The 15,958-nt window shown below is 43.3% G+C and overlaps 1 protein-coding gene across 4 annotated transcripts in view; it reads right to left on the bottom strand.

Annotated features, from left to right (window-relative positions):
* Positions 1-8,603: 8,603 nt before the first annotated feature.
* The window catches only part of TMEM63A (transmembrane protein 63A), a 37,120-nt gene continuing 29,765 nt past the window's right edge, over positions 8,604-15,958 (bottom strand). For all 4 annotated transcript variants that reach the window (XM_081186400.1, XM_081186397.1, XM_081186399.1 and 1 more), the window contains 6 exons: positions 14,893-15,055; positions 14,234-14,339; positions 12,092-12,259; positions 10,659-10,774; positions 10,154-10,216; positions 8,604-9,643 (listed from right to left, as the gene is read on the bottom strand). In XM_081186400.1, coding sequence (XP_081042526.1) covers positions 9,482-9,643; positions 10,154-10,216; positions 10,659-10,774; positions 12,092-12,259; positions 14,234-14,339; positions 14,893-15,055 — 778 coding nt within the window. In that variant the 3' untranslated portion in view covers positions 8,604-9,481. The remainder of the gene's footprint in view (positions 9,644-10,153; positions 10,217-10,658; positions 10,775-12,091; positions 12,260-14,233; positions 14,340-14,892; positions 15,056-15,958) is intronic.

Below are 15,958 nucleotides of genomic sequence, written 5' to 3'. Positions count from 1 at the left end.
TGAGTTTATATAGTGTAGTGCCCAGAAGAGTGAACAGTGAATTAGGATGACTTTCATTCTAATGGTTACTATTGCTATATCACCATCCATGCACATGACAATTTCTATAATCTTTGAGAATTCCTGGAGAACAAGTGAGGTCCTTGCAAACTGGAGATGGGCAAATGTTGTCTCCAACTTCAAAAATGGGAAAAAAGAAGAACCAGGTAACTCCCAACCAGTCAACTTGACATCGATACCAGGAAAGGTCCTAGAAGTTAGATTAGCTTCAACCAGAGCCAGGGCCTTTTCAACTCTGGCTCCTGCCTGGTGGAACGCTCTGCCTCATGAGACCAGGGCCCTGCGGGATCTGATTTCTTTCCGCAGGACAGAGTTGTTCCACCTGGCCTTTGGCTTGGAGCCAATCTGATTCCCTCCCTGTCTTTCTTTTTTCTTTTCCTTCTCCTCCTGCGATGAGGCTACATTTTAATATTTTAATGTCTCAATATTTTAATGTTGTATTTTAATTTTGTTTTTAAGTTGTAATCATTCAACTTGTTTTTATTATTGCTTGTAAGCCGCTCTGAGCCCGACCTTGGCTGGGGAGGGCGGGGTATAAATAAATATTATTATTATTATTATTACTATTATTTATTATTAACAGTCAGTCTGCGCCCACTTAGAAAAGGATTCTGTGAGTACTAAGACCCCGCATAGGTTTCTCAAAAGCAAGTAATTCCAGACGAATATATCTTTTATATATATAGTTACAAGCTTGGTGGGTCAAATGAATATTGTGGATGTGTATCTTAATTTCAGTGAGGCTTTTGACAGAGTCCCCCATTATGTTATTGCAGAGAAGCTGGTAAACTGTTGGGTGAATCTGTCAATTTCAGGTTCTGGTTTTTTATCCAATCTTAAATTCACTTCCCCATATTTCCACACCATTTTGTATTTTCTTTCTAAGTCCTCATATAAATGAATCAGCATTTTAGCACGGATTTTTCCTAATATACACGTTTGTATGCTGTTTTGCCCCATGTACACATTTTTGCAGAGCAGTCTGCCCAACTTTTCTCTAATTGTATGTATGTAATTTTCACTAATATATGCCTTTTTATGTGCTTTTTATCCCAGGGCATGCATTTTTGTCTACATTTCTTGACTGGATAATTTTGAATTTCGAAAGGTGGTTGTGTTTCAGTTCATGTACTGTTTCAGAAAGTGCAAATTTAAGCAGGTTCACCTTTAAATGCAAACGGAATCGCATTTCCCCCTCAGCCCTACATGTAAGGCCGCTTCCTATGTCTAGTTTATACCTCAAGGCCAGTTCTTCTTCCACCTCAATGAGGAAGGGCCATAGCTCAGTGATTAAGCACTTACCTTGCATGTTATTGTCCCATGCTCAATTCCCAGCACCTCCAGCTAGGATTGGGAATGACCCTTGCCTGAAACCCTGGTAGGAGACATCCTACCAGGCATTGTAGGTAGTGCTGAGCTAGATGGACCAGTGGTCTGACTCGCTAGGAGGCCGCTTCTTATGTTCCTAACACTTAGCTTAGAAATTGCTGAAGCAACCGGCTCTGGTGGCCACAGGCTGCTCTGCCTGCATTATTTATCTGCACCTTTTTGTTCCTTTCCTTGGCTTTCTGAGTGACATTCATTTGTCCTCCCGCGTCTTCATCCCCCACGTGTGGTCTCCTATTTCAGGGCATGAAGTCACCCGCCAGAATGCTCCTTGTGCACACCAGCATCTGTTACAGCGAGGGAACATAGCTGTACAGTAATTTAAATTAATGTTCCCCGGTAGACTGATCTGTCACGATACAGACAAAATAAGTGGGAAGGAAGTTCACTAAGTGATGTTTGCCAGACCCTGTTTTCCACTCTTAAGTGCAGAAATATTTTGCGTCTTGCCTCCTGCAGCAGCCCCATTTCAGGGGCCCGGCCCAGGGAAAGGGGATTGCGGGAAAGCTACTGCACACACCACTATGCTCTTGTGCTAACCATCTTTGATAGGGAGGGAGGGAGGGAGGGAGTCTTGGAAGGCGAGAATAAATACTACCAAGAAAGCTGCCTTTGCATATAAAGACTTCAGATGCCTTGGCAGCTGCTATGCTGTGTAACTGGAGACAACTAAAGCACACACACACAGAGCAACCGCCACATGGGAAGTAGATGTCAAAATGGTATTATTCATGTTCTGTCCTACAGGCAAGCCAAGAAGTTCCTTACCTAGAATTTATCTCTTTCAGGCCATTTCAGAAGCCTTGTGCACGTGTCACAGTTCAAGAGACCGAATCACAGACTTATAGAGTTGGAAGGGACTATGCAGGTCATCTGGTCCAACCCCATGCAATTTAGGAATCTTTCAGCCAATGTGGGGCTCTAACCCATGACCCTGAGATTAAGAGTCTCGTGCCCTTACCACCTGAGCTATCCCAGACTAAACAGCCCAACCTAAATATGAGAATATGGGAAATACGTCATAAGATACATTTTCCTCCAGTTTCTCAGGGTTTCGAAGAGCTGGAATTAATTTCCAATTCCAAAATGGCCCTGTGCAAATGTTGATGGTAAATATTCTCCAGGTGTGTTGATACTCCACACTTCCATTTGACATCCAAAGGTTTGGCAGTAGGGACCAGCACTTGAGCTGCTGACAGATGGAGAGGAGGAACAGCATTTGATAGATGCCTTGCAATGTTTTATGCTTATTTGCTTAATTACTGCTGGAGCAGTGGCAGACTTTGGGCTTTAAGATTTCAGGGGTGCCCCGTGCAATGCCAGAATTCAGCACCCTCCCCACCTCTCGCCTTCAGTTGTTCATCATTGTTGCAGGGCCCTCTTGACTCAGCACCAAAGAGTCTGGAAGGAGGAGAATGAAAAGGTCTTTATTTAAAAAAAAAATAAAAAATAGAATGATACCGCATAGAGAAATGTTCCCTGATACCAAGATGAGGGATTCCTTTGGAATGCAGATAGAGATAATTGATAAGAGTAATGATCTGTTGTGAGCTTGACGGAAGTGTACAATACACTGGTGCCCCGCAAGACGAATGCCTCGGAAGACGAAAAACTCGCAAGACGAAAGGGTTTTGCGGTTTTTGAGGTGCTTCGTAAGACGAATTTCCCTATGGGCTTGCTTCGCAAGACGAAACGTCTTGCGAGTTTGTTTCCTTTTGAAGCGGGAACTGGGCTGGCAGGGAGCGAGCGAGGGAGCGACCTACCTTTTCCAGAGGGATCCTCTTCTGGAGAGGGCACAGAGGAGGCAGGTGGGCTGGGATCCGGCAGATCTGGCTGGGTCTCTGCGCCGCCTCTGCCTCTGCCTCTCTCTCTCTCTCCCCCCCTCCCCACGTGGCTGCTCCATTTTGCCCTAACTGCGCGAAGGCAGGAGGAGGCGGGACAAAGGAGGAGGAGGCATCCACTGCGCTTGGGCCGCTGCGAAGGCGCCTTTGCGGGGGTGGGAAGAAGCCGGGAGCAGCTGCCGAGACTGTGGGGAGCCCGGCGGCGTGGCGCAAGGTAACGGGGGGAGCAAGGGAGAGTCCGCGTCAGGCGCTTCGTGCGTCCGCCCTCGGTTCTTGGGCTCGAACTTCTTTGGCACCTCGTGGAGAGAGAGGGAGAGGAGCGGGCTGGGGCTTTGATGTGGGGCGCGGTTTGGCGGAGCGAAGACGCGGCAAGGCTTGGCGACAGAGGAAGGGGGGCTGTTTTCGTGGGGAGGTGGGAGGGGGTGTCTTTGCCTCTTCCCGGCAACAGATCCTCCAGGCTGGGGAAACTCCTCCTGCTGGGGAGCGACCTGCTTTGTGCTTTGCCCGCTATCCCATTATAATACAGTACCAGGGTGCATCCGTGCTTCGCAAGACGAAAAAATCCGCATGACGAAGAAACTCACAGAACGGATTAATTTCGTCTTGCGAGGCACCACTGTAGATGAGCTTTCCTGCTTTGGCTCATCTTCCTTTTTCTTTTTCTTTTTTTCTATTTTTGTTTTCTTTTATCTTTCCCATAGTTGCTTATGTTCTGTGTCATGTACTTCAATATTTTTTGTAGTTTTTAAAGTTTTTTTCCATTACTATTAAGGAATTTTCCTTTGTAATTTTGGTTGTCTATATTTATATGTACCTGTTTAAAGCAAAATAAAAGTTAAAAAAGGTCTTTATTTCTATCTTTCGGACCTGCCATTGTTAGTCTTCAGCTGCTCATGTTGACCACCCACCGGCCTGTAGTAATGAATCCCAGATGGGCAGGAGAGATGGGGACTGACCCAGCGGAATTTAGTTTCACACTTCTGGGAGCAGGGGAAGCCTCTGGAGGCAAGAGACCTGCTGCAATTGTCTGGCCCATCACTTCTGAGCAGGGGGTGGGAGGTTGGAGCTGCCCAGGTAGGTCCTGGGCATGGTGAACAATTCATTGTGTAGTGCTGCTGCTACTGAGAAAGCTGGCTCTGGACCCAATGGATTGTAACCACAAATACCCGCCTTTTAGGGGATGATGACTTAGCAGGTTATGGCAGAACTGCAGGCATTTCTGAATGAAATATTATCTGGATCCATTCCAGTCTGGGTTCAGGACCCAGCTTCTTACCCTGATGGATTACACTTATAGAAAGGAGGACCTGAGGAATGTAACCCCGTTCCTTCTGCTTGGTATCTCAGTGGCTTTTGACACTCTTAGCCATGCTCACGCACAGGTTAGTGCAAGGTCAAAATAAATCTTTATTGTTTTCAAAGCTTTCCAGCCTGAGCCGGTTTTTCATTCTGCTCTGAACAGGGCTTTTGTTCTACTTAAAAGTCCCACAGTTGCACAGATGAATAACAGGCATACTCCAGTTTTATTAAAGCCATGGCTTTGAGAAGAAGATATGATTAGGCAACTACAAGTTGATGAGCTCCTTTTTTAATGGAGCCGAATTTTCAAAAAACATCCAAACTGCCATCTTCTGAAAACGGTGCCCTTTTAAAGCAGCGGAACCAAAATGGAGATATGAAGCGAGGAGCTCACCTAAAATATGTACATATTGTCTCCTGCTCCTATTAATCACTGAGGGTTCCTCCCCCCTAACCTTTTCATACCTAATTAGAGCCAACTCTCTCTATCCATTTGAGAGCTGCATCCATTAGCCTGTATGTTCAGGCTTAGCCGCCAGCTCCTCATTAACATTCCATCCCCTTGCAAAGGGCTGCTCTCTCCAAAAGAGGTCAGTGGTAGATTCCCCATTTTAGAATATTGACCTTCCCATTTAAATGCTGCCTGTGCTACAAGGACACTGTGTTCCTTTCCTGTTCACATATTTGCACAACCATGTTATCACTGTCTCAGAGATCGGGCTTGCTGCAACAAAAAAAGTGCATAGCACTGTAGCTATAAGGAAAACTTGTGACTATACACTGGTGCTCCTTTTTCTTTTCAAATTAATTTGTCTAGAGACAGACACATGTAGCACTCATGACAAAAATGTCCACCACACCAGAGTGAGAGCAACACTATGTGACACATTACTAGCTATGTGCCTGTGTTCTTACATGCAACTTTTAAACACTCAAATTGCCAGTGTGGGGTCCTTTGGCTCAGCATAGTAGGCTTCCACCCTTTGCCCCACACTATGATCTCAATTTGGATCAGGCCCCTTGCCCCCTAAAGGCACAGCTTCAGATGTATTGTCTTGCGTGGCCCCAGATTCTAAGTGTCCACAGCAAACTGACAGATATGTAATATATTATTACTCTATTTTTTACTGTCAGCATGGTTTTCTTGTGTCCTTACTTTATATAACCATCATCAGTTTTAGCTACGCATGTATTAGGAATTGTATAATGTTGGTGTATTAATTTTTGGCCTCATCTGTGACCATTTAATAAACGTGCTGATTTTCTGTCTCAGGTGCCAAAGTAACTTTGGCTTACCAGGGTGGCATAGGATGCACTCTGCTCTCTTGAGCGTACCCTGTGGCTCAGTCTGCTCTCCAGTCAAGCCCAGCCATATTTCCCTTCTGGTCTGTGGCAAGTCTTACTGCAGCAGTTGCTCTGTATACTGACATTAACCTTTCACCTTCCAGCTAATGGATAGGGGTCCATAGGCCACTCTGTCCCCTGAGTTGCTGCAAAAGTGATTTAATAACATGTTCACATTGTTCTGATTGTTTTCTGTACAAATACATTCCCCGCATTTCTGTTGCACATTAAGGGGGGAGGATGACAGAAGAGTATTTTTCCTGGTTCTCTTTCCCACCCTGCCCACCATACCAATGCTATTAAAACTGGCTTATGTAGTTTCATATAAATTCAGCAGTCTTCAGCCTTTAACCCAAACAGGCATTTGCCCCCCCCTTTTTTAACTGCATATTTACCATGGTGCTGATGCTGTTGTGACCCATCTTAGATCAGGCTGCGAGTGGGTTCTGATTCATCACTTTAAGACCAATTATATGATTGAAACTGATGGGGGATTTCAGATTAACATGTGGCTATTTATTTATTTCACAACATTTATATACCGCTTGATTGTAGAAAAACAAACAAACCCCCAAAACCCTCCAAGGGTCTGCTTTTCCAAGGAGGAAGGGTTAGAAGTTTGATCCAGATAATACTTTGTGCCACATCCCAAAGCAATGGTTCAAGATGAGCATTGCCAGCTGTCAACAGGCATGTATACTGTAAACCATACCCTATAATGTAAACAGAGGAGGGCAACACGATATGCTCCAAAACAGACCTCACAGAATAGTTAGACATCCATTCCATGCATACAATCTACATCATGGGTGGGTTGATGTCCACATTTCGTAGGGGTAATCTGTTGGAGGACTGCACGTTGATGAAGACGACCCAAAAGTGGTTAGGCACACACACATACAGAGAGACCCTTCATTCGTTATGCTACCTCTTTTCCGTCTGCAATAAATTAAGAGGGTCACAGACACCCCCTAATCTGCAGGTTGCCCACCCCTGCGCTACAATATACGTTGACACACACCTGTCATGATTACATTCTACCTCCACCCTCTAAATCAGTATGCCTCTGAGTAACAGTGGGGGGAGAGTGCTGTTGTGCTCAGGTCCTGCCTGCAGGCTTCTCGTAGGCTGCTGGTTGGCCACTGTGAGAGCAGGAAGCTGGGCTAAGATGGGCCTTTAGTCTGATCTAGCAGGCTCCTCTTAAGGTCTCCCTCAAAATATCCTAGCAATTGTAGTCTGGTGCAGGTGTGGAGAATTCTGTTAGAGAGAGCATTGGCGTACAGAACTGCAATGCCCCAAATTCCCAGAGTCCATTATATACTAGAACAGGTTAGGGATGAAGATTAGTGGAATAGGGGGAAATCTGGCACATTTCGAGACAACTCCAGCTTCCCATCCCTACCACATTCCTTCGTAAGGGTTCAAAATTAAAACATTTATGTAGGCAGAAGACAGACAGCTGGCTCTGATTTAAGTGCTACCCAAGGGACAGCTGCTTGCAGGCTGCAAGGAGAAAGATGACCAAATATGCCAGAATGCCAGGCTCGGCAGTCAGGAAGAGGGGAACAGCACATTTGCTCCAGCTGCCATCCTAGCACTTTGCACTATATGCCGACTGGCGTGATATCACACCATGCAACTGCTAGGAGACATAGTTGCAATAACTTAAGAATAAACGTGCAAGGGTGAAGACTTTTATGTATCAACAACCGTAGGCAGCAGCTTTCAGCCCAGTTGCCTTTCTCTGCTTATTCGCTATTGGTGTTCTACTGAACAGCTGCATTTAGAGTTGAAATACTGCCCCTGCTCAGCTGGCCACAAACTATCCAAAGCAGTCCCTTGCAGCTGTTACAAACTCTACAAAATGCAGACTCTGGGTAAGTAATTTCCAAAACTAACAACTGCAACTGTTGCAGGCCATACAGTTTTAAAATTCAGAACAAGATCACGACTTGTAAAACAGTTCAAGCAAGTCAAAACTGAGTAAGTCCTTCCTGATTACAAAGAGTCAATTATGTTGAATATGAGGTTCTGGACAAGATCCAGGATACAGCAAGAATATGGTACCTTTTTGAAAAGTTAGTATCAACGTAGGAAAATGGGAGTAGGTTGCTGGTAGTTCTGTGTTGAAAGCACAAACACAACAATACTTTGAAGACCTCCAGTAATATAAAATTATTCTATTGCGGATAAGAACTGGCAAAAAATAACAATCACACATGCTTCTGAGCAAGCAATAAAATAGAAGAGTTAAATGCAAATGGAGACTATAATGTGAACTTTGGGAACCAAATAGCTGCTTACATTCATGTAATGGACTTACTAATCCAATTCATTTTACTACTTTTTATTTACTGTGCTTACATGTCAGTTCTTCAGAGGCCTATTATCCAGCACCTAGTTTTGAACCACAAATGTCTTTGGAAGCCCATAAACATGACACAAGAGTTAGCAGATTTTCCACTAGCTAGGGAGTGGGTTTCCATGTACTGCATAGCCCTATACCCTTCCCCATGGCTAGCAAAAGTAAAATATATTGGCAGGCTAGCAAAGAAAACATGCTTAATTTGCATAATTTTAGGGCACAAAATGTGGGCATTCTTATGCCAACACTGTAGGTTTGAACATTTCATAAAGTTTTGTGATAATCAATACACTTAAGTCACCAAACTGTATCTGAATTTGTGTTTTATTGAATGTGATTGCTTAATTATCCTTTAACATAGCCTTTGGTAAACATTTATACCTACTTCATAATTTAAAAAAATGTCTTACATACTTATGGTAATCTTGACACTTAAAGCAGATCTTTGTTTGATAAAGCAGAGAGATTAAAAGTGATAAAATGTTCATATCCTTTATTGTTTGGCTCATAAACTTCCCTTGTAAGAAGCCCTTAAAATAGTGACCAGATAATAACAAATTTAGCCCCTACTTAAAAGTTCTCATATAAATACCATCTGTCATCTCCTATAGTTTTGGAACATCATATCTCTGTACTGCATTTGCAGAAAAATAGTCTGTCTTTTTTTTAAGAGAAGCAGCACCTCAGTCAACTGGAGCATTGGAAGAAGACCAGAGGGCTCCCCAGATCACATTTGCTTGGCTTTTTTTTGGTATCAAAATAGGAGTGCCCTTTGGACCTAAGCCAAAAGTGTTTAACAGAATGGTTAAAATTCAGGAGGCATAATTTTAAAAACCAAAAAATGAAACCCAAACCCCAAAAGGTAGGTGCCACGTTTGACAACTCTTTTGGTCCCAGTGATCTAGCATTTGTCTATACAGTCACATCTTTCCATAAAGGCAAACAAGTAAACCCAAAATAATTCCTCTGAGCATTGTTGTTCAGTATAAATGTACCACAATCTGTGCAACGACCTAGAAAAATGACCAAACCCAAAGTGGCAACTTTGTAAAATCAGCACTGCAAATGAAACCCAGATCGGTGCTCCCTTTGGAAGAAATAGACTGTGCGACACAGAATATTTTGTGAACTCCGGAGGTCCAAGGGCGCCACCTTATGTTAGTCCCTGACGAGGAGACACACATGTTTACATCTCTCCAAAGAAAGTGGGTTCCTCAGGATAAGAGACATGAATGACAGCATCCCTTTTTACAGACGTTTTTCCCATGGTGCCATAGTTCTGGTGATCCAAATTATCCATAACTGACCTTTCATTAGGAGAACGCAGTAGAACATGGGGTACAAACATCTGGAACAGCAGAAAATTGGAATCTTGAATAATTTAAAGAGGCAAGATATGATAATTTCAAAATGGATCAAATATTTTTATCTCATCCCCTATTCTTCTTTCTCCCACCTATCTTCTGCATGGAGGCTGAATGTTGTTTTGTTCCTCTCTGGATTCTTAAACCAGAAATGAGTGTTTAGTAGGAGAAACAGCATTTCATGATTCTACAAAAATCTTTCCCCCCATGATTAAGGACAAAACTTGGAATATTTGGTTCAAACTAAATAAGACAGCCATATCTGAACACTATTACTTTGTAGAGAATGTGTTTTCTAAATATGTCTTTGTTGCACCTAAAACCTATGCAAGAATATATTTTGTCAACAGAAGAACTTTAGGTCAGCTAGGCCTGAAGGCAACCAAAGCAAGTGTTTTGTCACCACAGAACTTGCTGATACAAACAAATCCTTTCCTGGCAAGAAACTTGCTTTGCCGAGAAGAATTAATAATTGTTTTCTGATAAATGCTTACAGCAGATTTTCGAGTTGTTGTTACTGAAATAGCATCAGTCCCCGTTTCATCTTTTTTCTCTGTCTGCAAGTATCAATAGAGAAGAGACAAATATTAAAATTTGTGAAAATATGCCCAGTCTTGTGTAAAACATAATATTTAACTGTATTGCTCCTGTTTGCCAGTACTCCCAGTTCTATCATTTAACACGAAGAAGCAAGTACATAGCTATACAGGAAGAACTCCCTCCTTTTTTAACATAACACTTAAATATTTACAGCTAGGGTAAGCTATTAATTAGTCAGAACTTAGCTTTACTGATGTAATTGCTTTAACGGTTTATTGTTTAAAATGCGTTATATTTGATTGTAACCCACCCTGTAATCATATTTGACAGTGTGTGGCATACAAAAACCACCAAATAAATGAATAAAGTAGCTCAACTGGCTTTGGATTTAGTGTTAAGTGCCAAATTAAGTGAAGCAGAAATGATTGGCAACTCCCAGATACAAGAAGAGTGATTTACCTTATAATTCAGAGGGCTGAGGTACTTGAAGCAGCCAAAGCAGGTATAGCCGATGCAAACACAAATTGCTATGGCTACAACTAGGAATGTAAATAAAGTTGTAGGTGCTCTAAAACCTAAGGAGAAATGTTTACAAAATAGGAAATAAAATAGGGAATGAGATAAGAGGGTGGGGAAATCTCAGCAGCCACACACACAAGCAAGCAGGTAACACACGCAAATCTTGAAATATGGGAATGTACCGTATCATTTGAAAACTATTCCTCTGCCTTTTAAATTAGAACAGGGTTCTGCCGTGTGGCGATGGCGACTGTCCTGTTTCACCGCTTGAGTTGAAATACCAAGGTACCGGCCCCCTGTCACGCTGAAGCCTTGTTTACCAGGCTGAAATGGCTATGGTTTCCGGCCATATCTTGCCAAAACCCAGAAGCTGCAGCCACTTCTCCCTGACACAGTATGCCCCCCCCCGCATTATAAGCAGTAGCAGTGGCGTAGCGTGGGGGGTGCAAGGGGGGCAGGCCGCACCGGGCGCAACATCTGGGGGGGCGCGCTCGCTGCCTCCGGAGTCGCCGAAGAGCCTCGGGCGCAGGCTGTAGCAGAGCCGCATGTCTCGCGGAACCGACGAGCTGTGCGCGCGCCCGGGCTGAAGGTGTCCGGCAGGCAGCGGCTCTCAGCGCTCGCCGCGGTCCCCGCGCGTCAGGGCCGCGGAGGACGCACCAGGCAGCCCCTCCTCATAGCCCCGCCTCCGCCGCTGCTGGGCCGTTGCATTTTCCTCGCCTCTCTGCCCCCCTCCTCCTCCGGGCAAGCGGCGTCGTTTGGGCGGCAGCGCCAGTGGCAACTCGCAGGTTAGGGGTTGGGGGGGCGCAAATTACGTGCCTTGCCCCGGGTTAGGGGGCACAAATTACTTGCGTTGCCCCGGGTGCTGACAACTCACGCTACGCCGCTGAGCAGTAGTAGCAGCAAGATTTCCAGGAGGTCTTGCCAGAAGTCGCTGCCACTTCTTGGGTTCTCCGGCAGCGATGGCAAGGGGTGGATAAGGCACCTGTGGGGATGCCACTCCTTGGGATTTTGCTACCTGAGGCACCCGCTTCAGTCTGCCTCATGGGCAGGCTGGCCTTGCTCGATAGACTGACTTCCAACACTCCCAGGCAACTTGGCCAGGGACGCTGAGAGTTAATAGTCCAGCATCATGGGGAGGGCACCTTGCTGGCTACCCCTGCGCTAGAAGATCTGCCTATGTCCTTGGGTCTCAGTGTTTGGGACTGCACCATTAGCTGTTCCCCGAATTGGCAGCCCTACACTTCAGCTGTATCTTTGCCCTTTGCTCCCACTCACACAGTGCAGAGATATCCATGTTCAACAACAAAAATTACTACTTGCCTGCTACATAAGCCTCTCAGAAGTCTGACCATTTGCACGCCACACATACTTACCTAGCCTCAAAAAGGAGAAAAAATACAGCCAAAACAGGCAGAGAATTGGAGCTGCAAGGGCTTGAGTCACAGCCGCAGAATGGATTCGTTTCTCTAGCTTTGCAGGAAGGTATGCAAAGTAGAGATTGTGGCGGTCAACAGTATGCTTTAGGAGCAAATAAATTAATCCTGAAAATAGGAAATAATGTCAGAGTTACAAAAATGTTTTTTCTGCTGCCATTTCTCACCACAGAACCATGAAGATGCTAACTGTCCCCTTTGTTCTATACAAGCCAAGGCACCAAAATGTTCTTGTGCCTGTAGACTCAGTGATTGCCAGGAATCAAAAGGTAAACAGCATATAAAATACCAGACTCTTGCTACTGACTTTGAATAAATTAGCAGCTTCAGTTTTATAAGGTTATACAAATGCTTCATTTCCTCTTGTGGGATGCCATTATGTGGTATGAGGAAAGGCTCTAGCATGTGCTCTTTCCACAGAGATATCTCTGCTTTAAATTGTGTGAACTAGCAAAGTTCTGTTGTTTTAAATCCCATCCAACATTCTGCTTTTTTCATGTTTATTTTGTGATGCACACTAGTAACGTGTTTGTTCAGCTGTGAAGAACTATCAGCATTCTGTTACCATGTGTTTGAGGAATTCGCTATGGTTTTGTTTAGTTAATAATTTTATTTGTTTAATAATTGCAAAGGAAAAACACAACCACCACACTTTTGGTGGTATAAAGAACAGGATCTCCATTCAGAAGAAGAGAAATGCCATGCTTGTCTCCTCAGAAGTTCAATGAGACTTGACTTCCAGATAAGCAGGACCGCAACCTAACTGTTACTAGAAGACAAACATATAGCTTATATAAGGGTGTTAAATATTTTATAATTGAAACATAAAAACCAATGCTTGTTTCTGGGAAACCAGATTTTACAGAAAAACAAAGCACACAATTTCTAACCAAAATTCAGTTGGCAAAAATGGTGCCTGTTTGCTGTATCAAACTGAAACAAAGATCAGATACATCTTTCCAAGTATGTTGCTATATTCAGCTGGTGTTTGTTTGTTTGTTTTCTGCTATGTATTATTTGGGATCCCTGGCATAAAAGATTACATTTAGTAAAATCCACATTTTGTTTAGTAACTAGAATGATTTTTGCAGGAATAAAAAAAATACATTCCAGAAAACAAAGGCAATAAAACTAGGCACTACCGTAAATAAGAATGTTAAACATTTTTATACCAGGTGTACCATAATTTGCCAGCCCTGTGCTATAGAATATTTGTCCAGCAGGCATCAATGCTGTTAAGCCCTTGATGTGTCTTGAAGACTTTATGCTGACAGGCCTATTCAGCTGTTTAGTTTCCTTTTTAGATGAGCCAGATATTCTTGCGATTATTCTGTGCTGTTTTAAAGTATCTTATGTTTTAGGACATTTGCAATATATGGGAAGTATGATCTACACCTGAGACCTATGTTCTCATAGGTTGTTTCATGAGCTAGCAGCTCCCTTTTTCATCCTCAAAACCACAAAATCCATGGCCTAGTCTTCTTACTGGTCTATGTTGACCTTTTAATGTTTCTCGTGTTGCACTTCCTACAATGCGTAACCCCTTTCAGATAAAAAAATACTATGCTATACTAATGAGTACGACAAACAGTATACAAATGAAAACTAAGAATAATATAGAGGCAAACCTAAAAAGCATGCGGAACATGTATTTAGATTAACCAGCACTACACTAAGTTCCCATTGAGAGCAGCAAAATGATTTAAGTTGTCGCGCTCTTTTCTTACCCTGTGTGACAAGTCCACCGGCACAGAAACTAGTACAGTGGTACCTCGGGTTACAGACGCTTCAGGTTACAGACTCCGCTAACCCAGAAATAGTACCCCGGGTTAAGAACTTTGCTTCAGGATGAGAACAGAAATCGTGCTCCAGCGGCACGGCAGCAGCGGGAGGCCCCATTAGCTAAAGTGGTACCTCAGGTTAAGAACAGTTTCAGGTTAAGAACGGGCCTCCGGAACGAATTAAGTACGTAACCAGAGGTACCACTGTATAACACATACATTTATCAGTCTCAATACAATATTCAAGCCACCAAGCCCTCCTGTTTGTCCTATTACAATTCCAGCACACCGGCCAACTTACCAAATGGGACAATAAGGGGGCAGGTGATGCTGTAGGCCATGATGACGGTGAACACACAGAGTGTCCACGCATACATTGCTCCAAACGCAAACTGAAATGCTTGGTGCTACAAGGAAATAAAACATTTGCATTAAGTGTTGCAGGGACAATATTCTGCCTCTTATTCTCTCCATACACCAGTTATTTTAAAAGTGACGCATGCCACATTTTAGCAGACATGCGTCAGCAACCTTTGGGAGCATGAGTACATATCAGTTGCATTGCCAGAAATTTGCTGCGACAATTGAGAGAATGCCACTTTACTCAGGAGAACTGAATCATGTTACGAAGTTAAACAAAAAGCCAGATCTGTAAATACTTTCAAATGCTGGGGTCCTTAGATGGAAAATTTTCTATGCTTCCTAAAAGAAAAATGGGGGGGGGGGAGCTGCTGTGTTTGAGCTGATATACACTGAATGAGTGTTGTGCTACAGAGATTAACTGTGCTCCAACAGAAGGCCACCAGAAAGCTGGGGGATCACCAACAAGATTGAAATTATCAGGACGACCAGAGTCCAGGGATGAATGCCGGAAGCCCATATGAACAGAGATGCAAAACATTGCAGTGTGTGGTTAACAGGAATATAAAATTCTTTGTGCAATAGGTCTAGGTTTCATACCTGCTTAACATGTTTTCTCTCAGAACTGGATTTGGCCATAAACATGCGAGCAGTGTATACCAGGAGTCCTGGCAAACGCAACAGCTCCATTCCAGTGCCAATGAAAGCCGATGCAATCACATAGTTCACAAAGAAAGCTCCTTGGTCAGGCAAAAAGACACACCTGCACATAGTTTTAGAAGAAGAAGAAACACAAGTGAGTGAAGAAGAAGAAGAAGAAGAAGAAGAAGAAGAAGGTGAAAAACCTCATCTGGTCACCAATTAACATCCCCTACCCCTGCCTGCTCTGGGGAGAACTCTACTAGATCTCATTATATGCCCCAGTATGCCCGATCTCTGGGAGGTAAACTATGTTGGAAAAGGTAGCTAAATGGGAAGAAAGAGGCAAATAACAAGGCAAAACTGTGTTTGAATAAAAGAAAGAAAAAGACTTAGCTAATATTGAAGAAATGCAGGAGTAATAGAGGAGGTACTGCTTCTATCTAGAATATGCTATGGCAGCGTGCTCACAATTGATTGCGTATTCAATAAAATGAAACCACATTTAACTATTTTCAATTTCTGCATTAATTTCTCCAACAATGTTTTTGCCAAACTTTCTGAAACCAGAATTCCAGATTGTCCATTTTAAATTGCAATAGCAGTTCTAGTAGCAACTGGATGATGAACTAATAATTATTTGTGATGCAGCAAACTCAGAGGGCCAAATGTGGTGACGGAGTAACCTGCTGTTTAGTAATTAAGCAAGATGGTTTTTTAAACTTAGGGGATTTACAGTGCAAGTGGCAGTAGTTGACAACCACCTGGCACCCATCTATCCCAAAGGAAATGCTTCAGAACTGTTAAGAGAAAGTTTATGAGATAACATTTATGATTATTATTTTTAAACCCGGCTCTCCAGCTTGTGCTGATATAAGAATGTGTGTTTATTCCAAGGTTGTGACTTCTATTTGAATATCACATTTCTATTCCCACACATTTTTGAAATCAGGAATACACCTGTAACCTTTGTCTACTAGAATTTTATGTATGGCAGGCATTCAGCTTCTAAGCACCATCCTTTCTA

This window comes from Podarcis bocagei, assembly GCF_964188305.1.
Source record: "Podarcis bocagei genome assembly, chromosome: 3".
NCBI classification, from domain to species: Eukaryota; Metazoa; Chordata; class Lepidosauria; order Squamata; family Lacertidae; genus Podarcis; species Podarcis bocagei.
Note: the sequence above shows the minus strand (reverse complement) of the source record. Positions and strands in the feature narration are given on the sequence as shown.